Source organism: Meles meles, chromosome 20 (genome assembly GCF_922984935.1).
Source record: "Meles meles chromosome 20, mMelMel3.1 paternal haplotype, whole genome shotgun sequence".
In the NCBI taxonomy this organism is placed as follows: Eukaryota; Metazoa; Chordata; class Mammalia; order Carnivora; family Mustelidae; genus Meles; species Meles meles.
In genome coordinates, this window is record NC_060085.1 from 36,877,273 (window position 1) to 36,902,792 (window position 25,520).

The following is a 25,520-nucleotide window of genomic DNA, read 5'->3' on the forward strand; positions in this document are numbered from 1 at the left end:
CTCAGTTCTTCTTCAGGAAGAATTGCTCTGTATTGAGTTATAGAGTATGTGTGTCCATGGAAAGAGGTGAGTTCTGAGATTTCTTAAGCTGAAAGCAGTGAGCTTTTTCATCAGTGTATTGGCACATTAAAGATCATGGCAAAGAGTACAGGTGCTGGGCCCTATTCAGGTAGGTCAGATGCTAGCCAGATTCTAAGGCCAGCCAATTTCCCTGACACCCTAAGACACAGGATTAGTACATGTTATCCAAAAAGCTCACAAGGAAAAGTAAATCTATGGTTTCTCATCTTTTTTTTTTCATGATTCCTCATTATATAATTTCTAGTGGTAACTAACTGGGTGAGTTTGGGCAAGTTTAATTTTATTGGTCCTAAATTCTATAAAATGGGAATATTCATAAAGACCTACCAGGTGGAGAAGAAAAATGGATTTGTGTGTATAAAGATCAACCACTTGGGGGTCTTTATCCAATGTCTGTTGAATTTAGCGCAGGAGAGTTGCACATGTACATAGGTGTGGTCCATACAGTTTAGAGCAACAAATCCGGATCTGAGGGAAAGCTATGAAATCGAGGAGGTTGCTGGTTCCACTGGAGAGGCCTAGGCTAAGTCCACAGCCCTTCCTCGGCAGCATCAGGTTTTTAAGATAAAAGAAATGAAAGTCTTCCGGTGGTGAGATCTTAAGTGCCACAATTAGAGGTCTTAATGCTGACATGATTAATGTCTTCACAATTCCCTTGGCATCTTTGTTTTAAATTCTGGAATACACAGAAAACTGTCTTATCTACTTCCCTCCAGGAAAGGTATAGGAATGATAACATTAAAATGCTTCTGCAGACAAGCTCCATTTTAAGACTTCTGAACTTGAAAAAAAGTATACTTTGAAGCAATAATGGATGAAATGGCAGTTGTGATACCCACCATTTTTCCTAATGGACCATTTACTTAACTCTCCCAAAGTAGCTTACACCCTAGAAACGTACGTCAAGGTGAAGCAGTGTCATTTTAACTTGATCTTATTTGGTGTGCGAGATCAGATGTATGGGCAAAAGACTGAGACAGGCTTTCAAGTACCACAAAATGGACTTTTTTAACCCTCTCGTCTTACAATGGAGGGTCCTACAGTAAAGGCAGCAGAGTATATAAAACATCATGCATGGCCCTCGACTTAATTTAAAATCTAGGGAGATTTCATTATCTCTAATGCTACATGTTTAGGTCTTAAGTTTGCCATATGGTTCACATGCCCAAAATTAAATGTAATTTTTTAGTTTCCACGTTTGCATTTAAAATTTGCAAGCCTGGGATATTAACATGAAGTCTTAAGGCAATAAAATAATCACAAAAAACTTAGGTGCCATCAGCAGAATGAATGTTTTTACTTACTAGTAGGACAATAATAATTCTGGTAAGCATCCTGTCAAATTCAAACAAAGTTAGCCCACAAATGGATGTCCCCCATTTCCATTCTTTTTGCAAGACTAAAATCAAGTAGATGTAATTGTTACTGCTATAAATGTTATAGTAATATTTTCCCCCACAATTGTGAAAGGACAGGGATAATTAACAGTGCAGAAAGGATGTTTTTGGCATTTCTTAATATATAAAATCCCATATTACAGTAGTATGTGTTTTAATGACATTATGCATTTAAAATCTGGGTCAGTCACTTTGCGTCTGTGATGTATTTCCGCATGACAGCATCTGAGAATACGTGGACACATGTCTGCTGTAAAAATCATTAAACCCAGAAAAAAATGACTCAGATTTTACTTACATTTAAAGAAATAAAATGACTAACAAATGAGAGAAGAGCTAAGAATAAATCATTTACAGCCTAAAAATTCAACATTTCAAGACTTCTAACAAAATAGTTTTTAATACAGTTGACACAAACTGGATCACAGAAATCACCCTTGATCTAAACAGAGACTGTTTTATAACTTAAATGATTTACCTTTATGACTACACCTAAACTATAAAAATCCCAAGAGGTTTTATTTCTCTTGTGACTATGTCATGATCAAGCTTTGGTTATAAAATATGGGAGTTGATATACTTCCTTAGCACTCAGTAAAATGATGCCTAGAAGTTAAAATGTTATTTTATTTCTGCTAACCTGACAAAAGAACCTAAATTGCAAAAATTTTAATCCTCTAAAGCAAAATATACAAATACACACACAATAACCCCAATAAGTCTATTTGTCAAGATTTATAAAAGGAATTTTCTTCAGCAGTTAATCAGAGTTCATTAATCTACATCTGTAAATATGTTCTGCCAAAATGTTTTGGTACTGAGATGCCTTTCAAACCACTTTAATGCAAGGGCTAAAGGAAAAGTTCAAAAGAGGAACAGAATAAGGACCCTGTGAACCTGTTCCTTTGTGAAGGCCAAGTGGAGATCCATTGTGAAGTCTGCTGTGTTCCTCCAGGGTCTGTCAGAGGTATGTTCCCTGGGATTCGGACAGGGTGTGAATTGCATGGCAGTCCATGGCCATAATTCAATGTGATAAATTCATGAAGCAGAGAGGGCTGGGACAGTCAGGGAAAAGATACTCCTTATAGCACACGTATGCAAATGTGATATTGCAGAAATCCGAGACGATTTTCCCCAAACCCGCCAAGACAGTCATCCAAATAAGAGACCTCTGCATCCTGTCTGTCACTCCTCCAGGAGTAAGCACACCTCTCTTCGCTACCGTGTTACCTAAAACAAATTAAATATGTGAGTGAGCATTCAGAATCTCATCCCCCCCCCCCCCACAAGGACAGTCTTTCTGCTGCCAGACCCAGAAGTCCCGAGCAGCGTTTAACAGTTTGTCCCTTTATCTGTAACCAACTTGACCAAATCACCCGTTCAAATCAAATTCTTCACAGTTCTTGCTTCCAGGTTGCAAAACAAAACAACCACAAAGGCTTGCACAACATGGTATTATGCACCTTAGCTTGGTATTTTGTCGAGTTACACAAAACCCATCAGATTCGGTACATTCATTGCCCAGAGAGTTAACGCAGGCGTGCTGAGCATGCTTTCTTAAAGGCACTGAATTTCTTTTCAAATGAATGCCAATTAAGATCTGTGCATGTCGATATGAAATGTTACCTTTGTTACTTTTTAATGTCGCTAACTTTTGTTTTTTTTATTTTTCTTAAGATTTTATTTACTTGACAGGGCGCCTGGGTGGCTCAGTGGGTTAAAGCCTCTGCCTTCAGCTCAGGTCATGGTCCCAGAGTCCTGGGATCGAGCCCCGCATCCGGCTCTCTGCTCAGCGGGGAGCCTGCTTCCTCCTCTCTCTCTGCCTGCCTCTCTGCCTACTTGTGATCTCTGTCTGTCAAATGAATAAATAAAATCTTAAAAAAAAAAAAAGATTTTATTTACTTGAGAGGGAGACCACGAGCAGGGGCAGCAGGAGAGGGAGGAGCAGGCTCCCCACGGAGCAGAGAACCTGAGGTGGGACCCTGGGATCACGACCGGAGCCAAAGGCAGCCACTTACCTGACTGAGCCACCCAGGCACCGCCCACCCCCCTTTTTAATGTAGTTAACTTTTTAAAAATAAGTTACTTTGGGGGCACCTGGGTGGCTCAGTTGCTTGAACGTCTGACTACTGAGTTCAGTTGCGGTGGTGATCTCAGGGAGATCGAGCCCCACATCAGGCTCCACGCTCAGAGGGGAATCTGCTTGAAGTTCTCTTTCCCTCTCCCTCTGACTCTCCCCCAACTCTCTCGTGCATGCATGCTCTCTCAAATAAATAAGTCTTTAACAAAATAAATACATTCTTTTAGAAAACTGCCATAATTACCAGAAACAGACATTAATTAAGTTTACTGTTGCTTCCTCTATTTGTTATTATTTATAAGAAAATAAATTAGCAGTTTCTTTTATTTGGTCAGGTAAGGTGCACGGTATTTTACAGGTTAGATAACCCATATACAACCTGGAGCAGGGGTGCAGGAACCCAAAAGCTTAAGATTTTAACAGGCCTACAACATGAACATGTATTACTTGAGGGCCTTTGGACCCAATCAAAGTATTTATTCAAACCTCAGATTTGCTGTTAATGGACATATGGCCTTTATTTTACATATTCTACAATACGGTTGCTCTTTTGTTTGTGAGGAGACTACTCTAGCACACCCAACAAAAACACAGTCCTCGTGGAGCTTATAGAACAGGTACGCTAGCCCTAGTCTAGGTAAAGGACCACACAGAAATTCGTTCAGCTTTGCAGGCCACAGTCTCTGCTACAACCACTCAGTTCAGCCTTCATAGCACAAAAGGAACACAGACAATACAGCATGTCAATTAATGGGTATTGTTTTGTTCCAATAAAACTCTAATCGTAGTCACTGAAATTGAGATTTCATGTAATTTTCATGTTATGAAACACCTTTTTCCTGTTGATTGCTTCCAAGCCTTTAAAACCATAGAGCCCATTCTTAGCTCACAGACCACAAAATATAGGCCAGGGGCTGCAAGCCATAGCTTGGTGACTCTAACTGTAAAGAGTTAGACCAACAGGCAACGGAACGACATGTCAGCAAGAGATAGGTGCTATGGACAAAAGGATACTAAGGCCAGAAGGGCAGGTCTCTATGGATTTCTAGAGGATTGTCATGTGAGGAGCTGCTTGAAGGAGGCAGGGGAGCCCTGAATACCTGGGAGGAGAACTTTGGCCTTTTCTTCCTCTGAGGCACAAAGAGGAGACCAGGGAGGCATGGCCAGAAGATCAACTTAAAGGGAGATCACTTTGGTAGAAGTGGTGAAAGGTGAGGCCCACAGGACTTGTGAAAAAGAGGACAAAGGACATGAGAGGAGGAGGACTCAAGCAAGGTCTTGATCTCAAATATGAGGGTAATGGAGATGGTAATTTTCTGAGATGGGGAGGACTGTCATTGCTTTAGCTTCTTCAACTCCTAAACATTTATTTGATTAGCACCTGCTCCTTTCAGTCGCAATGCGGAGTGAGTGTGATGTGAATGGCATAGCCCAGGGCTCCGGCGTGTAGCTACACTCAGGAGAGCGAGGCTCTCGTCTCGTTAGCTCTTCCGGGATCTGCCGTGTGCATCTACGTATGTAAGTTAACAGCGTTCCCAGCCAGGTATCAGCCTGTATCTAGGATATAATTCTCAACAGCGTCTTATTTAAGGAAGCTTACTTTACATGACCAGCTCATTTTGGAGTTGATCACTATTAAAGTTTAATGGTAAGATTCTCTAGGATTTACTTTCCTGTCAACATTTCATTTTGCTAACTGTATATGGAAGGCTCAAGGGCGCTTGGGAATCTGCTGGTCGGAAGGTTGCTATTGTGCCAAGACTAGCTCTGCTCTCACGTGACAGGGCACTGGGAGTATTTGAGGCTCCGGCTCTACGGATCAAGAAAGACAAGACTTGTAGGTAAAGGATCCATCTCAGTTGGACCTTGAAAGACAAGGAGAATTTTAGAAAAGGGACTAGATGAAGAAGGCAGCAGTAGGATATGGAAATACATATTTTCTGTTACCCGTGGGAATCCATTGGTGGTCTCTCACCAGGGAGAACCTGGGCAGGGAAATTACCCCGGAAATGCAGAAAACAGTATAAAGGCAAGAACAGAGCAGGTCCAGAGCCTGGTTAAACGAGAATCAACGTTAAGAACAACTTCTTGAGAATGGTTCGCTAAACCCCATCTCAGACTTATTAGACCAGAAAATCCTAGGGGTGGGGCTCCCAAGGGTGGGGACACGATCCCACAGTAAGTTTCCTGCAGCGACTGTTACCGTTAAATAATTCGAATACTGGGACACAAGACAATGAGGATGACCCTTGGTGGTAGCCTAAGAAACAGGGGAAAGTTACGAATTAGAGGACGTTCTGAGGCAGATACCAGAAGGACAGGGTCATCTTAGATCTTGAGGGTGTTGCAAAGATAACCTGTTGTTTACATTGACTCTTATCTCTGGTTTTCTAATATGCAGTATTAGAGACATGTAGATACTAAGTGGAACCTTTGAAGGGCTACATGAAAACAATCTAATAAGATGCTTGCAAAGAGCTCCCCCTCCCAAAAAAAAAAAAAAAAATCTCTAAAGCATTTTTTTTTTTTTTAACCTCAACACTATTTACATTTGGAGCCAGATAATTCATTGCTATAGGGTGGGAGGATCTACTCTGCTTTTTAAGATTTTTAGTACCCTGTCTGGCCTCTCCCCACAAGATGCCCATAATAACTCCCATGTCCTAAGACATGGCTCTTCACTGTCAGATGTTGGAAAAATAAGAACAGGACAAATCTAAAATTTCTTGACATTCGCTATGATTTCCTTCCATTTTCAAACAAAAAAGAGCCCTGACCCGTGGTTCACTTTGGCACTAGAACAGTGTCGTGCACTTGCTGAGAGCTTTAATGCAAACGAGGCCGACGTAAAGGGAAACTGAGGCAGGATGACAGTGACAGCTGTAGTTCTGCACGAGAACTAGTAGCTGAATTTCTCTCTGGAAACACTGAAAACTGTAGAGGCAGGGTGAACTCACATCTGGAAAAGACAGGATGACTGGCTAGGAAACTGACCCCCTCGTTGTCGTATCTTCATCCAAGTCTGTTAATATCTTCACTTGACTGCTTACTCTTTTCATATTTGCATTTAAATGCAAAATACAGGGGCGCCTGGGTGGCTCAGTGGGTTAGGCCTCTGCCTTTGGCTCAGGTTATGATCTCAGGGTCCCGGGATCGAGCCCCGCATCGGGCTCTCTGCTCAGCAGGGATCCTGCTTCCCCCCCTCTCTCTCTGCCTGCTTGTGATCGCTGTCAAATAAATAAAATCTTAAAAAAAAAAAAAATGCAAAATACAATTCTGACCTAAGTGGCTTACTGCAGGATTATCTTTTTTTTTTAAGCGTTTCTATGTTTTGTTGCTGCTGTGCATGAATTATATAAGCAAAATGAAAACTATTTTGTTATATAGTTTATCCCCCTCGAGGGCTGCAATGGTTTTACCTCTGTAGGACCTCTGTCGCCCTTGTGGTGTACGGTTGGGGTCTATTTTAAGAAAAAGACACCGCTTCTGAGGGTACTAGGCTCTTCCCGGAAGCCAGTGACACCTCCACAATTGAATTTACTCTGTTCCTAAGATCCATAAAAGACATAAAATGTTTTATGCAGTTCAAGTCACAAGGACTTGGATTAATAAAGGAAACAAAGTTTTACTACTTCAACATTATTCTCAAGTGGCATATCACCAAAAAAAAAGAAGAAGAAGAAGAAGAAGAAGAAAGAAACCCTAAGTATCATTATGGCTTAGGGAACTGTACTGTGTTTCTACAACTTTTAGAAGTGCCAAATGAAATGTCACTACCGTTGAGGATTGAGCTAGAGCAAACTTATATTCCCAGCACACAGAGCCAAAATGCCCCTAAAGGTTTGCTTCCTGCAAATGCTCTCTAACTGCACATAAATAGAGAGGGAGCCGCTCCAGCAAGAGACTACTTAGACACATTCTTTTCCGGAACACAGCTGGCTTGTGCTCATGGTCTTGTTTTATATTTATATAGGAGAATCAATACAAGTATAATCTTACAAATGTTATTTCTTAGTCTACAAGCCATAGGATAAATGGAAATTTTTATCTCTTATGGATGTAAGACCCCAGCTCATTGGCAGCTCCAAGATTTTTATTCAGGAAGGGGATGGGGGGGAAAAAAAGGGCGGAAAGGCCCCATGGGGAAAGGAGAGTGGAATTACTTTCAGGCAGGGTTTGCTTAGCAAGCACACTTGGGTTTACATAGTTTGGAAGTTAATTTGGAGTAGCTTAGAAATGGGCTTGATAGAAATGATGGGAGTGTTAACCTCCCTCCTCCAGCAACAGAGGACTCCACGGACTTCCACAGCTCTGGCTGTAAGAGCATATACAGGCACGCCTCAGAGCTACTGCAGGTTTGGGTCCAGACCACCCCAGTAAAGCAAGTACTGCCATAAAGCAAATATCACAATAAGGCATGCTAAATTAATTTTTTGGTTTCCCGGTGACTATAATAGTTTTGTTTACACTGTGCTGTACTGTTAAGTGTGCAAGAACATTTTGGCTTAAAAAAAGGACATGTCTTAATATAAAAATACATTGTGGAGAAAAAAAAATGCTGACCCTCATCAGAGCTTGCCCCCAGTCATAATCTTTTTCCCGGTAGAGGGTCCTGCCTTGATGTTGATGGCTGCTGATGAATCAGAGTGGCGGTGGCTGAAGCTTGGGGTGGCGGTGGCCATTTCTTTTCACAAGACCATCTGGCCTGTCGTGCTGACTGACTCTTCCTTTCAGGAACGTTCTCTCTCTCGCAGCCCATACTGTTGCTAGCATTTTACTCACAGAACTTCTTTCAAAATGGGAGCCAGTCCTCTCCAGCCCTGCTGCTGCTCATCAAGTAAGCTGAGGTAATATTCTCAGTCCGTGGTTGTCATGTCAACCATCTTCAGAGCATCTTCACCAGGAGCTGTCATCGCCAGAACCCATTTCTGTGCTTGTCCATGAGAAGCACTTCGTCATCTCTTGTGTTTCTCATGAGAGTGCAGCACGTTAGTCCCATGTTCAGGCTCCTCTTCGAATTCTGGTTTTCTTGCTATTTCCACCACATCCCCAGTGACTTCCTCCCCTGAAGGCTTGAACCCCTCAGCCTTGTCCATGAGTGTTAAAATCAACTTCTTCCAAAGGCCTGTTAAGAATGAGGCCTCTAGAATGCCCAGATTCATCTGGGGGAGTTGTAGCCTTATTAAATGCGCTTTTAAAATAATAAGAAAGTCTAGTCAGTAACCTCTTCGATATCAGCCACAGCAACTTCTTTCAAGATAAGTCTCCAAAGGCCAAGGAAACAAAAGCAAAAATGAACTTTTGGGACTTCATCAAGATCAAAAGCTTCTGCACAGCAAAGGAAACAGTCAACAAAACAAAGAGGCAACCCACGGAATGGGAGAAGATATTTGCAAATGACAGTACAGACAAAAGGTTGATATCCAGGATCTACAAAGAACTTCTCAAACTCAACACACACAAAACAGATAATCATATCAAAAAATGGGCAGAAGATATGAATAGACACTTCTCCAACGAAGACATACAAATGGCTATCAGACACATGAAAAAATGTTCATCATCACTAGCCATCAGGGAGATTCAAATTAAAACAACATTGAGATACCACCTAACACCAGTTAGAATGGCCAAAATTAGCAAGACAGGAAACAACGTGTGCTGGAGAGGATGTGGAGAAAGGGGAACCCTCTTACACTGTTGGTGGGAATGCAAGTTAGTGCAGCCACTTTGGAGAACAGTGTGGAGATTCCTGAAGAAATTAAAAATAGAGCTTCCCTATGACCCTGCAATTGCACTGCTGGGTATTTACCCCAAAGATACAGATGTAGTGAAAAGAAGGGCCATTTGTACCCCAATGTTTATTGCAGCAATGGCTACGGTCGCCAAACTGTGGAAAGAACCAAGATGCCCTTCAACGGATGAATGGATAAGGAAGATGTGGTCCATATACACTATGGAGTATTATGCCTCCATCAGAAAGGATGAATACCCAACTTTTGTAGCAACATGGACGGGACTGGAAGAGATGATGCTGAGTGAAATAAGTCAAGCAGAGAGAGTCAAGTATCATATGGTCTCACTTATTTGTGGAGCATAACAAATAACATGGAGGACATGGGGAGATGGAGAGGAGAGGGAGTTGAGGGAAACTGGAAGGGGAGATGAACCATGAGAGACTGTGGACTCTGAAAAACAACCAGAGGGTTATGAAGGGGCGGCGGGAGGGGGTGGGGTGTGGTGGGAGGTTGAGGAACCAGGTGGTGGGTAATAGGGAGGGCACGTACTGCATGGAGCACTGGGTGTGATGCCAGAACAATGAACACTGTTATGCTGTAAATAAGCAAATAAAAATAAGTTAATTAATTAAAATTAAAAAAAATAATAAGAAGAAAGTCAAAATGACATCCATTCTGCAGCCTGTGGATCAAGGAGTCATGCTAGAGTCATGAACACATTAATCAATACTCCTCTCCATCAGCGCTCTTGGGTGACAAGGTCCAAATATTACCTGAATGGTAATATTTGAAAAAGAATCTTTTTATAAGCAGTAAGTCTCAACGGTGGCGTTTACATAGTCAGCAAACCAAGCTGTAAACAGGTAACACTGATATTTGGGCTTTGTCGCATTTCTGGAGCACAGAGTAGATTTTGTCTAATTCTTAAGGACTCTAGGATTTTTGAAATGGTAAATGAGCTTGTCTGCAGCCTAAGGTCACCAGGTGCATTAGCCCCTGATAAGAGTCTAACTATCCTTTGAAGCTTGGATGCCTGGTATCGACTTCTCCTCTCTAGCTATGAAAGTCATGAATGGCATCTTCTTCCCGTAAGAGGCTGTGTTGTCTACAGTGAAAATCTGTTGTTTGGAGGGGCCACCTTCTTTATTTTGGCTGGAACTTCTGGAGAACTTGCTGTAGCTCCCACATTAGTACTGGTGCTTCACCTTGCACTTGTATGTTATGGACACAGCTGCTTTGTTAAACCTCGTGCACCAACTTCAGCGAGCTTCCAACTTTTCCTCTGTACCTTTATAGAATTGAAGGGACCTAGGGCCATACTCTGGCTCAGGCTTTGGTTTAAAGGAATGTTGTGACTGCACTGATATTTTATCCAGACCACTCAAACTTTCTCCATATGGGTAACAAGGCTGTTTCCCTTTCTTTTCATTTGTGTGTTCACTGGAGTACTTTTTAAAACTTCCTTGGTGGGCTTTTCCTTTGCGTCCAGCTTGGCTATCTCTTTGGTGTGAGAGGCCTAGATTTTGGTCTATCCTGACTTTTGACAAGGTTTTCTGACTAAGCTTAATCATTTCTAGCTTCTGACCTAAGGTGAGAAACGTGATTCTTCCTTTCACTTGAAGGCTGAGAGGTCTGTGTAGATTTATTAGCTGGCCTAACTGCAGTACGGTCGTATCTCAGGGAACAAGAGGCCCCAGGAGAGGAAGAGAGATAGGGGAACAGAACATATACATGTGCAGACTGTTTGCCATCTCACAGGGCTGCCACCCGAAAATATAATAGTACCATCAAAGATGGCAGATAACCCTAACAAGTAATGAAAAGGTTTGAAATATTGCAAGAATCACCAAAATGTGACACAGAAACACAAACTGAGCCAATGAAAATGATGCTAATACACTTGCTTGACACAGGGTTGCCACAAACCTTCAGGTTGTAAAAACAAAAACAAAAACAAAACAGTCTATGCAAAGCACGATAAAATGAGACATGCCTATATCACGTCATTTAGCCTAGTCATCTCTATATTAATTATGAGAAGTTTGCAATTAATGTTACATAGTTTTGAGTTTGAAATTGTGATTTTGGGTTGCCTGGGTGCTCAGTGGGTTAAAGCCTCTGCCTTCGGCTCAGGTCATGATCTCAGGGTCCTGGGATCGAGCCCCGCATCAGGCTCTCTGCTCAGCGGGGAGCCTGCTTCCTCCTCTTTCTCTGCCTGCCTCTCTGCCTGCTTGTGATCTCTGTCTGTCAAATAAATAAATAAAATTTAAAAAAAAAAAAAGAAAGAAAAGAAATTGTGATTTTAACCAGCTACAGAAATAATTGTCTGACTTACTATACTACTGATAATTTTGTATTTGATGTCAGCTGAAATCGATATTTACAGCTTTCTGTAAAATGTTATCATTTGTTCTAAATATCATCTTTCACTATGGCACTATCAAGGTGACTGCAAACATGGGCCCTGACCTCATAGGTTTCTTCTAAAAAGAAAGCTCTAGGTGCTACGCATGTAAAGCAGAACCATAGTAAATGCTCAGAGATACACAAGACATGAATCCAATCAGTGAACAACTCTGAAGAAGTAATGGTAATAATGGTGAAGGAGAAAAGAAAGGAGGGAAGCACATTCCCTGAAAAAACACCTTCCTTGGCAACCTCAAAGGCACCATGGTAAGAGGCAGCGAAAGAAGGCTGAAACAACAAAAAATAAATAACCCAGCAAGCCACCTCTCTTCACCAAGTGCCAGACAGACAAGCCTAGTGGAGCAAGACAGAAGACTAGCTTAGAAGATCTCCATGCCACAAAACGCTGGGAGTCATCGTGTGGAGGTGTGGAGAAGGAGGCAACTCGGTCCTCCAGATGAGAGACAGTGGGGACAGGACCCCCGCTGTAAGGGCAGGGACACACACTCAAGGAGCGAGTTGGGAGGGACAGTTCCAAAGACCCCTAAGAGTGGACAGGGGGACAAAAGGCAGAGAGACGTCTGGCTTAAGAACTGGGTGGACAGCGGCACCCTTCTGAGACACAGAGGCTCATTGGGGAGGCAGCCTTGACTTACGACACCTCGAGTTCGAGTCTTCCACTCTTGAAACTCCTCCCAGGAAGTATCCCCACCTCATCAAGTCATCTGTGCGTGGAACCTTGCCGTGCCATTCTGATATGCCGGCCTGGCAACTCCAATTCCTTCCCTTTCAATGGGGTTCTTGAAGGAGCTGCAGGGAATTTTGTGGCCCTGCCTAAAATAACAGGTTGGTCCCCCAGATCACTGCTCTGTAAAAGCTGACATAAAGGGCAATGCTTGGGAATGGGCTTCTCAAAAGGCTAACGTAAGAGGGTGGCCCCTGCCCATGCAGGTTTACCGACAGAAAACAAGGTCGTGGTGCCAGGAGCAGAGGAAGGGTGGGAGGGACCACATGGTTAATAGCCTGAGGGAGCTGAAAAGGAGAATTGTGTGTGTCTATACTTGCCTTTGTCGTTTTGACTTTATTGCCACTGCTGCAGGACCAACCTGAGTAATCTGGCAGCACTTTACAGTCCTCTCCTTCCAAGCAAGGATTCATGTGACACCACCATTTCTGAATCACGATGGAAGCTGTAAGACAAAGGCCACAGAGTGTTTGTGATACCATTGCTTCCTCCAGCTACGGACAACATAATGCTCATTCAGATCAATATACTGACTTCAAAGATGGTTAATAAGAACTATTTCACCCTAAGTAAATTTAAAGAATTCCTTCTGCCATATGCTCTAAAAAAGACCAAGGTGCCAAGCTTTAGCATGTCTAGATTGAACTGGGCTGTGCCATTTTTTCCCCCAATGACTTCTGACTAGTTATTTAACTCACCACAGATGTCAAGAGGAGAAAGCTAATCCCTATCAAAATCTGGGCTAACCAGAGGCCAGATGTCAAGAGGAGAAAGCTAATCCCTATCAAAATCTGGGCTAACCAGAGGCCAGGTACTAGGTTGCCAGAAAATGTTAGCTATTGCTGGGGTCATCATTTTGGAGGCTCCGATGATGAATGCCAACCTGGGCAAGTTCTTACATTTGATGCCCTCTGTTGCCAGGGGCAGACACAAAGCAGTCAACGTTTCCGTCACAGAGGCATTCACCTCCCCATGCCATTCCAGCAAGTGGTGAGTTATCCCGTGAAATCAACAACTAGAAACCAGGTGCAGGAGAAGAGCGTGGCACTCCCTCACTTGCCCACAGTCTAGGCTCGGGCGATCGCACCTCTGACTTCCCTTTCCACCTTATCCCATCATCTCTGCTGCCATCTGCCAGTAAGACGAGGGAGTGGAAAACTCTCTGGGTTGGGAGGCAGATGAAGACACATTAAAGAAACACTATTAACTAGTCTGGGTATTCCCACAGAGTCCAAGGACAAAAGGGATTGTGATTCATTATTTATGGTGAGCCCAGTCAGTGGGCTGGTGTAAGTCAGAGATCTGGGGCTGCAGGTGGGGTATATGGGTTAAGGGGAAGAGGCACTGAGCCCTGTTTTTCTGTTGAAATAACAGCACTTTGGTTAAAAAAAATAATAATGCCCCCCAAGGATTCAACCCCAGCTACCAGAAAGTCTGAAACTCAATTTCAAGAAAATCTTAAGAATTCCTAATAGCTATTTTTTCTTAAGGGTCAGGCACCCTGCTAAATGTAGTTCCCACATTTGATAGAGGAGAGAAAACTGAGGCCCTTTGACAGGCATTTTAACACTAGCGCCCCTTCATCGACCTTTAAATTCACACCCCTCCCTCACACCGGCGATCTGTAGGAGAAACAACCAGAGGTATAGCAGGCAGTGACGAAGGCAGGGGACAAAGCAAGCTCCTGAATTAAAGACTCTGCTCCTGTCAGGCCAATGCAATACAGCATGGCCATTTCTTTACCAGCTGAAGTGGGAAGACATTGGCCTACTCCCCGTGAAAACCCCCATTCCCGATTCTGGCTGGACACTGTGCTTACTATCCGATTTTAGTCCCATCGAAACGAGTAACACCTCGATTGGGCAGAATTATGATCTAGAAGGACCATAAGCTATTTAAGGCAGAAGGTGTCAACACTGAGAAGGGATTATAGCTAAATGGGTTACTTATTCTGTCAGGGTGCCGCTGAACTTGAGTGGATGGATGGAGACCGAGGGGCGAAGTCTGAGAAAGCCGTGTTCTTTTCAGTCACTGGTATCACAACAATCCCACCACAACACTGTGTGGAGCTTTGTTATTTTCAAGGCCCTTTTACACACTGTTCCTCTTTTGATTATCTCAACAACCTTCAGAAGCAGGAAGAGGAGGCAGATGGCCAGAAATAAAAACGAGAGCTTTCCACCAAGTGAGTAAACGGAGGGAGGAGGTACTAGATTCGAGACTTATTCCTCTGCCCCTACAAGTCTTCCTGTCGTACCACAACGTATAAAAATAGTTTAGATTAACATATGCTACATAGAGTTTGACCAGATTCAAAGTGCTGACCAGTCCTTCAGTATCTTCTGAATACCTCAGGCCGATCCCAAGTAAATATAAAGATAAATAAGAGATGGTTCCCAACCCTCAATGTAAAATTCCATCTGCAGGACTGCGAAAGTTATATAAATGTTGACAGAGCTTAGTTATATTTACACAGAGTTACAGCCGAATTTAAAATACTTTTTTTTTTAATCTTTAAAACAGTTCCCTCAGGCAGCTTCTCTGCCACTCAGCAGTGGGCACCTATGGACTCCTGACCCGGCCCAGGGCGACATGGAGGATTCCACAGAAGCCCAGGGAGCTGAGGAGTCACCTGCCCCAGTGAAGTCACATGGTACGTGGGGACAGGGAGTGGCCGAGGTGGAAGCCAGAAGACCCAGATGAGCAAGGTAGTCTGAGAAGCAACCTTCAGTGGCTCTCAATGCCCATTCCAGGTTAGACTTGAATCCCCAAGCGGTAGGGAGCCATGGAAAGTCTCTGGACAAGGGCGTACACAATAAGGCAGGGAGAACTGTGTGCCTGGGCGAGCTAGTCTAGCAGGGGATGGTAAACAGTTTGGGGCAGAAAGGAGTCTGAAAGAGACCACTTGAGGTGTAAGGTGAGAAATCTGGGACTAAATTCCCTACAGAGGACATCATCTGATCCGTTCTCTGTCAACATCATAGCAAGAGAAATGCTAGTACTTTCTTCCTAGCCTCATGGGGTCCCAAGGTCATTCTGAATGCCAAATCCAGAAAAGGAGCTTGAGGGCGGAAAAAAGAGAGATGCAGGCATTCATCACTGAAAACTATGCCAATTCTTAACTACAGAAAAATAAAAGATCTTCACAGTATTTTAAGGCTTTCAATTTATTTTAACAAAAGAAGAAAGCATATATGATCAAACTCTCATGGAATTATTTACCAGTTTCTTTCATTTAACTGGAAAATATGGGGTGATTTTTCTGAAGACAGATTCACAATAGGTTCCTTAAAAGAGCAACCTGTCTTGAAATTTAAAATATTTCCATTTGCCAAAAAAAAAAAATCATTTTCGTATTTGAGGAATACATTGAAAGATGGGCCCTCAAGTGTCAGAGACTTACTTAACAGCAAACGTGCTTTCAGAAAAGAAAGTCTTAATGGGTATCACCCTTAGTAGCCACAATAAAAGTTTCAAATTCCTTTATGCATTAAAGACTGACTAAAGAACTCACAGTGAAGGTGAGAACCAACCGAGGGGTTCACCCACCAGTGAATAAGGTGATTAGAAAACCCAGAAGTTCAAGTGTAGAGTGCCTACTGAGCTGGGCTTTGAGCTGAGACAAAGGACCCAGAAGTAGGATTTTATTAAAATAACTCTTGAGAACATCTGCCCACTTAACTGAGCCTTGTCTCCATAGGAAAATGAGTTTGTAGGAGGTATCTATTTTATCCTGTTACAAAATACCGTAATATACTTGAGAAAGTGTCTTGTCACTTCTATTTTTGAAATAAAATTCTTTAGAAAGCCCCATGCCTCCCTGACTTAGGAAAATACAAAAAAAATCCCTATCTTCAAGCTGCCAACCTGTAATGAATTCCTAGTTTTATACAGAAAGGAAAGAATTTTTATAAAAAAAAAAAAGGCAGAGAAGCTCTGGTTTTGTGGTAGTGACTACTGTTTTCTGTGATGTTGTTTTCTAGGTGAAAACGTAATGGGACCAATTAGCTATCTTGCTCCTGGTGCATTTTCTGTACTCTCTGTTGAATAAAATGGAGATTTTTTCTACCCCTTGTCCCAATTAAGTATTACTCCATGAAATCAAACACAAGATATATTCATGTAGCTATTTCTATAAACCTACACCAAACAGGCCTCAGTTCTCAGGAGTTGGTCTTTCATTTTTTGACCTCGTTTAGTTGCATTTACAGAGTTAAGGCTTGTCTAAAGAAAAGTGTATTTTTACACTGAAGCCACAGACAGAAAGATGAAAAACACATCTTCCTAGAATATACACTGTCTTAAAAACGGAAACAATCACAAAAATATGCTGAGATTTTCAGATACTTTAGCTGTTGTGCTCTTAATGTTGTCCTTGGCAAATTAAGATTAAAGAAAGATTTATTAACTTTAAGCCATTGGTTAACTTTAAAGAGAGTCAGGGATTGGGGTGGGGAGAGGAAGACCAATGCATTTTTGTTTATTATTTCAAGAAAAGAAGCCATTTTACCCTGACCCAGGTATCATGCAAAAAAGCGGTCCTGAGAATACAAGAATACTGAGAATTTTTTTGTTAAAGGAACCTTGGTAACAAGTTATTGTTATTTCCAGAGCCCTGAATGAGGCTATGGATAAACAGGTACAGAACCATCTTCTGGAATCTAGGTTGGTCTCTTCCACAAAGCAAGCTCACACAAGTATAATCCTGCCCAGTCATGACCTACCCATAAGGCAGAGTTTCTAGACCTTAGCACGTTAGAGGCTGGGCAATTCTTTTTTTTTTTTTTTTAGATTTTATTTATTTATTTGACAGATAGAGATCACAAGTAGGGAGAGAGGCAGACAGAGAGAGAGAGAGAGGAGGAAGCAGGCTCCCTGCCAAGCAGAGAGCTCGATGCGGGGCTCGATCCCAGGACCCTGGGATCATGACCTGAGCGAAAGGCAGAGGCTTTAACCCACTGAGCCACCCAGGCGCCCCGAGGCTGGGCAATTCTTGATTGTAGGGGTATATACTGCACCTTGTACCACAGTGACTAGCTTCCCAAGCCTCTCCCCACTAGATGCCTATAGCACCTTCCCCCCCAGTTTAACAACCCAAAGCAGCTCCAGACATCATCAAATATCCCTAGGCTGGCCCAAATCATCCCTGATTAAGCAACATTAAATCTACAGTCATGTCCACTGGGAGATGTACTCAGCCCCAAAGGAGAGGCTGAGCTAGTTGAGCAGACCTCATCATCCTTAACACGTGGCAAACATGATGCCCCCAACCCTTCTCTTCCCTCCTGGAGCCTCCACTGAGGGCAATCCCACAAAGTGAGAACATGTACCCTTTCTTACTGGCGTACTCTCCTTCATCCACTCTCCTTGAATACAAATTCCCAGAATGCAGGAACTACACCCTACAATCTGAGCTGACAGAAAGTCCCAAAGAGCAAAGGCTCCGTTTCCATCTCCAGCCTTCCCTTCCACCACTTCAGAGCCCAAAGGAAATACTTCTCACTCCCACGGTTGCCCCTCATTGGCACACAATTTCCCCTGCCGTACCACTTAGTTCCCTCATGCCTGGTAAAACCAGACCCACTGCTTCTCATGGGACACCATCCTGGACCACTTCTCTGCTGTTTCCCAGGACCTTCATTTCCTCGATTTTGTTGGAGAAAGCAAGACCTGAGTCTAATGGACATCCTATCCCCCAGGATCCAGGCCAGGTGCGTGTCCTTCTACATCCTCCAGTGTTTTTGTGAAGTACACCTCTCCGTCATTCACTTGACTGCCACGGACACAATCTCAGAAAACTGCTTGGTCTTGCAAGTGGCACAGAGAACACACCCAGTCACACAACTTAGTGAAACCCCATCTTGAAGACCGACTCCGTAGCTCAGCACACCGTCCCTAAAAACCACGTCAGTTGTCTGCAGTACGAACGGGAGCTCTAGGCCTTCACTAAGTGATTTCTGACATCTGAGAAAACAAATAGCTTTAAATTCCTCAGTTGCCTCCTATTCCTCAGCTTTTATCAGTCTTTTTTAAACCCACGGCTTCAAAAGCATTCACCCTAACAAAATAAATGAAGCTTCATCTACTACACATTTATCTTGTTTTATCATAAACAAGATTATCTCTGCAGAGTGGTATTTTGATAAATGTGTAGAATACAGTTCCTGTCACTAAACAGCCTTGTATATATTCCAGTCGAAGATTCAAAAGGGAATGTGCTTACCAGCTACACAGTTGTCTGTTTTAGGACCCAAGTAACCACAGCTTGAATCAAGTCCTTCCCCACCCCTCCTCCCGAATCCCAATTGTGGAGTACAGACACATTTCCATAACACAGAAGGATTTTATAAGTTAATTATAACCCAAAAAAATAGAGGAAAAAAAAAGCTCATTTTTCTCCCTTTTTAACTAACAAAAGCTATGATTTTATGGGAAAGCAATGAAAACACAAGATAAGTGTCTCTGCCACGGATTAGCAGAAATGCATAAGGACATTCCACTTTCTGGCCAACATTAATTAGTGCCCCGCTCCAACATCTTCTCGCCTTTGTTTTAATTTAAATGTAAATCCAAGCGAATGTTATATTTTAGATCCTCTCCACATTCTTATTGACAAATAAGATAAGAGGAACATATCAGCAGAGACTAGGTCTTTCCACAAGCCAACTGGCAGCATGATACTGCATAATTATTATAGGATAAAGATTATTATGGGATAAAGCTAAAAAGCCCTAATGGAAACATTCGGATAAGGAAGAGAAGATCAAGGGGGATATGAAAACAGACATCCATCCTAACTAGAGTCTAAATGACAAGTTCTTACACCTCCTTGGTGACTTTGATCCAATAAACATTTATTGAGCACCAACTGCTGGCCACGCTCTGCTAGGTGCAGGGGATACAAATACTAAGACAGAATCACTGTCCTATCCTTGAGAGTTTGGGTACTCTCTGGCTACAAATGTAGTACTCACTCATAAGTTATATCGGTACATAAAGCTGATCCTGCACCAACCAAGAGAGGAGGTGTTAGTCTTAAATTGTCATTTAAATTTAAATTCATACCAGGCACATCTCGAATGCTCACTAAGCCATATGTGGATAGTGGTCACCAGTCATATCGGACACGTGTACATCAATACATATAGCTAAGAGATAGATAAAAAGAATACGTACATCATCACATAACCTTCCACGGTACACACTCGGCCGAGACACTAAGTCACTGATCTCTATCACTTACCAATCCTACAAACTAAGGAAATCATTTAGTTAACCTATGAGTCCTGTTTTGACATGGACGCAACTAAAATTCCTTCAGTAAAAGAATGGCTAAACTAATGGTAACCTATTGATACAGTGGAATGCTATGGAACAATTGAAAAAAAAAACGCAATAGGTAAACATGTACTATCAACAAAGATCTCTACAACTTACATTGCTAACATGTTGGATTAAGAAATATACAATGGGGGGTGCCTGGGTGGCTTAGTGGGTTAAGCTTCTGCCTTCGGCTCAGGTCCTGATCTCGGGGTCCTGGGATCGAGCCCCGCATCGGGCTCTCTGCTCAGCAGGGAGCCTGCTTCCCCCTCTCTCTCTCTGCCTGCCTCTCTGCCTACTTGTGATCTCTGTCAAATAAATAAATAAAATCTTAAAAAAAAAGAAAGAAAAGAAATATACAATGTGATACCATTTGGGTTAAACACAGTCATACCAAAATGTACCACATATTCTAGAGACCTTAAATTCACAAATATACAACAACAACCAAAAAAAAGTACTGACCTAACACATATGTAGTTATTCTTACTGTGGTGTCCAAAGGGGATCTGACCCACATAATACATGCATATAAAAATTAAAACAAGCTACTGGAGGATAAGGTCTTAATATTTTCTTTACTAAGATAGTGAGTTTAATTGGCACACCAACAATACTTTCCAGATACAGATAAAATTGCTCTGAGATAAAATGTGTAGTTTTTATATTTAAAGATTCTATGCTGGGGGCGCCTGGGTGGCTCATTGGTTAAGTCTCTGCCTTCCGCTCAGGTCATGATCTCAGGGTCCTGGGATCGAGCCCCGCATCGGGTTCTCTGCTCAGCAGAAAGCCTGCTTCCCCTCCCCTCTCTGCCTGCCTCTCTGCCTACTTGTGATCCCTCTCTCGCTGTCAAATAAATAAATAAAATGTTGAAAAATAATAATAATAATGAAGATTCTATGCTGGATGATAGTTTACAGTTTATGTCATAATTCATAAGTTCTTGAAGTTTAAAACCCACAGAGTAAGCAAACACGGTTGTTATCATGAATTTGAAAACAATCTGTGATTACTGGAAATGAATCAGTTCTCCCCTGTGCTCAAAGTCATTCATGCAATAGCCAATTTGCGGGGTTAGGGGGAGGAAGAGCGGGGGCAGGGAGGTATAAGAGACTCAGTTCCCATCCTCAAGCAACCTGCAGACTAATGGAAAGGCACACACTCAGAAAGATCTTAAAACATAATGGCATACAGGTAATGGACTGGAGGTGCAGAGGGATACAAGAGCATATAGCAGATATGGAAGGGGAGTAGGAATCAAGTAGATAAAACGTATGTTGTGGGGAACGAGGCAATGATTCAGGCAAAGGATATAGGTAGGAGTGTGGAGATCAGAAGAAACGTAAATGCCCCCACTTGGACGTGGGTAGTGTAGTTAAAAGAGGAGAGAGACCGAGTCAGACTATGCAAGGCTTCATCAGCCATGGTAAAGAACTTGGATTTTATTTTAAAGATAGTGGCAAGTCATTGGAGGGCAGTTTTAAATCCGGCAGTGACGTGATGAGTTTCTGCTTCTGTAGAAGGCTGCAGCACAGAAAACGGGAGACAGGAGGACAAGCTTGGCAGAATATAATGCGAGCCCTAGACTGCGGGGGACGGCAGCACAGAGAATCTGAGACAGACCGAGGAGACAAAATAGGTGTGGTTTGGGTTCAGTTAATGGAGAAAATAAATATGCTCGACTATACCAGTGGGAGAGAGAGGAACTTAGCAAATTTTTTTGTAATGTCTTTTTTTGGGACCCCTGGGTGGCTCAGTCAGTTAAGAGTCTGCCTTCGGCTCAGGTCACGATCCCTAGAGTCCTAGAATCGATCTCCATCAGGCTCCCTGCTCAGCGGGAAGCCTGCTTCTCTCTCTGCCCCTCCTCCCGCTTGTGTGTGCACGAGTGCACTCTCTTTCTCTCTCTGACAAATAAATAAATGATATCTTTTAAAAAACAAGCATCTTTTTAAGGTTAAAAATCTTCATCTACTTTTACAGATCCCCAATCCTTTACCTGTGATCCCCAAATCCAAAAAGCTCTGAAAACGGACAGGACTTCTGTATAATGGTGGCAAAACCTGATTTGATTTAACATGAGCTTCTAATTCTTGCCCTATCCCATTCTGCAAGAATATTCTATGTACTTCATTGTAGAAATATTAGCATCTGTGACTCTGGGGTACAACTGGAAAAGACATTAGGTTTGTGAGGGAACAGATGCTGTCTGTACTACGCTACCTTTAAAAAATCTGAATTCAGCAATGCATTGGGCCCCCAGGGTTTCTGTGAGGAACTGTAGATGGTAAGTTGGCCATATTCACTTTCCAGTTTTCACAGTGATACATACTACTTTATGACCATACAAACCATAAATCTGTGCCTGTGTTTGGTCAGGGAGGCGGGTATGGGTCAGTCAACTATTATTCTTGATTGTGTGATTCTCGAGTTATGAATGCATATGTAAATTCTAATGGCTGACTTTTAGACACGCATCAAGCAAGATGGGAAGCATTCATGTTCAGGGAGTTTTCATGCCACCGAGGAGAAAAGTGCTACAGGCCTTAACCTCATGTATCTTTTCCCCTGGGGGCTGATACTTGTTTCTAACAAGATGTGTGCTACAAGAAGCCTGGGGCATCAAAAGGAATCAATCCCAGGCCTCTACCTACAACCCGTCAACCCGTCAACATTCTTTTTTTTTTTTTTTTTTTTAAACCCACTGGCACAGTACTCTGCTAGGGGACTTGGAGACAACAAACAAATGACATGTGATCCCAAACTGTTCTCAGGGAAGTTGCTCCAAAGAAGATGTTTTATAAATGTTTGTTAAAATAGTAAACTAGGGGCACCTGGGTGGCTTAGTCCTCTGCCTTCTGCTCAGGTCATGATCTCAGGGTCCTGGGATTGAGCCCCTCATTGGGCTCTCTGCTCAGCAGAGAGAGCCTGCTTCCCCCTCTCTCTCTGCCTGCCTCTCTGCCTACTTGTAATCTGTCAAATAAATAAATAAAATCTTTAAAAAAAAAAAAGGAAACTAGAAATACAGAGAATATTAGTGTGTGGAAAAAATCAAAAGCTAATCACTTTTGAGTTGAGAGCTTGAAATCAGGGAGGAAAGTGGATCTACGGAGGAAGCAAGAGTTTCAGTGGATAAAAGGAGGGGAAGAAAGAAAAAAAAGATCAAAGCATACCTTCCTGATTGTCTAGTGACAGAACTCCCCACTGGGACCACTTGAGAAATATCATTAATAACTTACCTTATTCACCAAGCAATGTGTGGAGTTGCAATGACATTCACTTTTGGAGCACAACTAACCTGGAAGCAGCCTAGTTTTCCTTACGTTGTGAAGACAGAAAAGCAAGGAGGCTGGTGGTGGTTTTACGTACTTTTGCAAGAGCAGAGAAACTGACCAGAAAGGTCTTACCTTCAACGCAAGAAGGCTGAGCCCTAGTTGTACCTGCAACCTGCCCTGGGAAGCAGGAGCACTTGACTGTTTGTGATCGCTCTTCTATTCGGTTCTTGTTACAGCACCTATGGACAGCGACCACCTCACAGGTCCCTTGCTTGATCTGGTGGTGACCTGATGGATAAAATAGACCCAGTGCCATTAGCGAAAAATGAAGCTACAAAGTATGTGAATGATACCACGACCACATTTTCCAGCTTCCTGCCCCATGCTTAAGAATCTTGGTAACTTTTTATTTTGATGTCATTTCAAATATATATTAAGGTGTTAAGAATAGTGCAAAAAATTTCTAGAAACCTGTGGTGGACAGAGATTCAGCCCCCAGGACCTTCAACCCCTGGTATCAACTGCATTATGTTACATGGCAAAAGAGATTTTGTGGATATAATTTAAATTACTAGCTGGGAACACCTGAGAGGCTCAGGTCATGATCTGGTGAGTCTGGAACTGAGCCCCACATCAGGCTCTCTGCTCAGCAGAGTCTGCTTCTCCCTTTCTCTCCCTACTCGTGTGTATGCATGTTTCTCTCTCTCTCAAATAAATAAATAAAATCTTTAAAAAATAAAATAAAAATAATTACTAACTGGTTGATCTTAAGAGAAGAAAATTGTCCTAGATTGTCCAGCACACTAATGTGCTCAATCTGAGCTCTTAAAAGCAGAGAGGGCAGGAGAGGGAGTCAGATTGAAAACATGAGGAAGACTCAAGCTGGCTTAAAGATTTGGGCGTCAGAAGGCAAGGAAATGGTGACATCAGTCCTACACCCACAAGGAACTGAGTTTGGCCAACAAGCAGATTCTTCCACAGAGCTTTCTTAAAAGAATGCAGGCCTGCTGACACCTTGATTTTTTTTTTAATTTTTTTATTTATTTATTTGACAGACAGAGATCTCAAGTAGTTGGAGAGGCAGGCAGAGAGAGAGAGGAGGAAGCAGGCTTCCCGCTGAGCAGAGAGCCCGATGCGGGGCTCGATCCCAGGACCCTGGGACCATGACCCGAGCCGAAGGCAGAGGCCCAACCCACTGAGCCACCCAGGTGCCCCTGACACCTTGATTTTAACCCAGAGGTCAGACTCTGAGCAGAAAATCCAACTACACTGTTCCAGACTTCTGACCTAGAGAAACAGGCCACTAAATTTGTGGTCATTTGTCACAGCAGCAGTAACTAAGATCTTTTATCTGGATTCACTGCTGTTAACACGTGACCCTCTTTGTTGCGTCAGTCACTCTCCTTCACACATCTTTCTGAGCCACTTGAGAGCAACTTGCAGACATGACACCCTGCCCCTTTACTAACACGGCAGTGGATATTTCCTAAAAACAAAAACATTCTCTTACATAATTACCAAAATTAGGATATTTGACACTGATACGATGTTATTTACATGATGCTATTTCATGATCTCAGTTTTGCCAGTTGTCCTAATAACGTCTTTTCTAGCCATTATTCCCCTTGTGCAGGATCCAACTCAGGGACCTACATTGTATTCAGCCGTCACATCTCTTTAGACTTCTTTAATCAGAAAGTATTTTTTGGCCTTAATCTTTCTTAACCTTGACATCTGTCAAGAATACATGGCCGTTATTTTGTAGAATGTCCCTCAGCGGTCTAACGGCTCCAGTCAAAGTCTTCAAAGACTCCAACCCCAGCCAAGAGCTTAACTGCAGTCTGATAATCCTGAAGCAGGACCACCCAGCTAAGACATTCCCAGATCTTGGACGCTGACGGACTGTGTCAAATTGTATATGTTGATTGTTTTCAGCTTTTACGAATTGGGCTACTTTGTTACACAGCGATAGATAAATAATACTCGTCTGTCTGTAACAGGATTGGAGAGACTTATCTTTGCTCCAACAAAAACTACATAAACAAAGTTGAGGGGGCAATGTTTAGAAATTTATTAATAAAAGCCAACCTCTTCAAGCACCTTCAATTGTCACATACACTATTTACCTATGAATTGTGCCATGAATTACAAGTGATCTCATCTCCTCATTAAAAGAAGTTTCCCCAAAGATTCCCAGGGGCTAACACTTTGCTTGGTTTCTGTTGTTCACTGCATGTACTTCAAATCACAAAACTAGTTTTAAGATCTGAATTATGGAATATTTGTTATCGATAAAACTAGCCCTTCCACAAAACAACTTCTATATTATTCTGAAAAACTTCTAGCCTTTTTTCCTTTGTTAACTGTGGGTGGAAGCAAAATTCAATCACTGGCAAGAATGACTACTAAGGCAAAGTGTCCTTTGTTTTTTGTTGTTTTTAAGATTTTATTTATTTATTTGACAGAGATCACAAGTAGGCA

General features: G+C 42.4%; 1 protein-coding gene across 2 annotated transcripts in view; it reads right to left on the minus strand.

Annotated features, from left to right (window-relative positions):
• Positions 1 to 1,402: 1,402 nt before the first annotated feature.
• TAFA4 (TAFA chemokine like family member 4) overlaps positions 1,403 to 25,520 on the minus strand; it is a 189,477-nt gene continuing 165,359 nt past the window's right edge. For both annotated transcript variants that reach the window (XM_045991427.1, XM_045991426.1), the window contains exons 4-6: positions 23,172 to 23,327; positions 12,768 to 12,892; positions 1,403 to 2,708 (exon numbers count right to left, since the gene is read on the minus strand). In XM_045991427.1, coding sequence (XP_045847383.1) covers positions 2,697 to 2,708; positions 12,768 to 12,892; positions 23,172 to 23,327 — 293 coding nt within the window. In that variant the 3' untranslated portion in view covers positions 1,403 to 2,696. The remainder of the gene's footprint in view (positions 2,709 to 12,767; positions 12,893 to 23,171; positions 23,328 to 25,520) is intronic.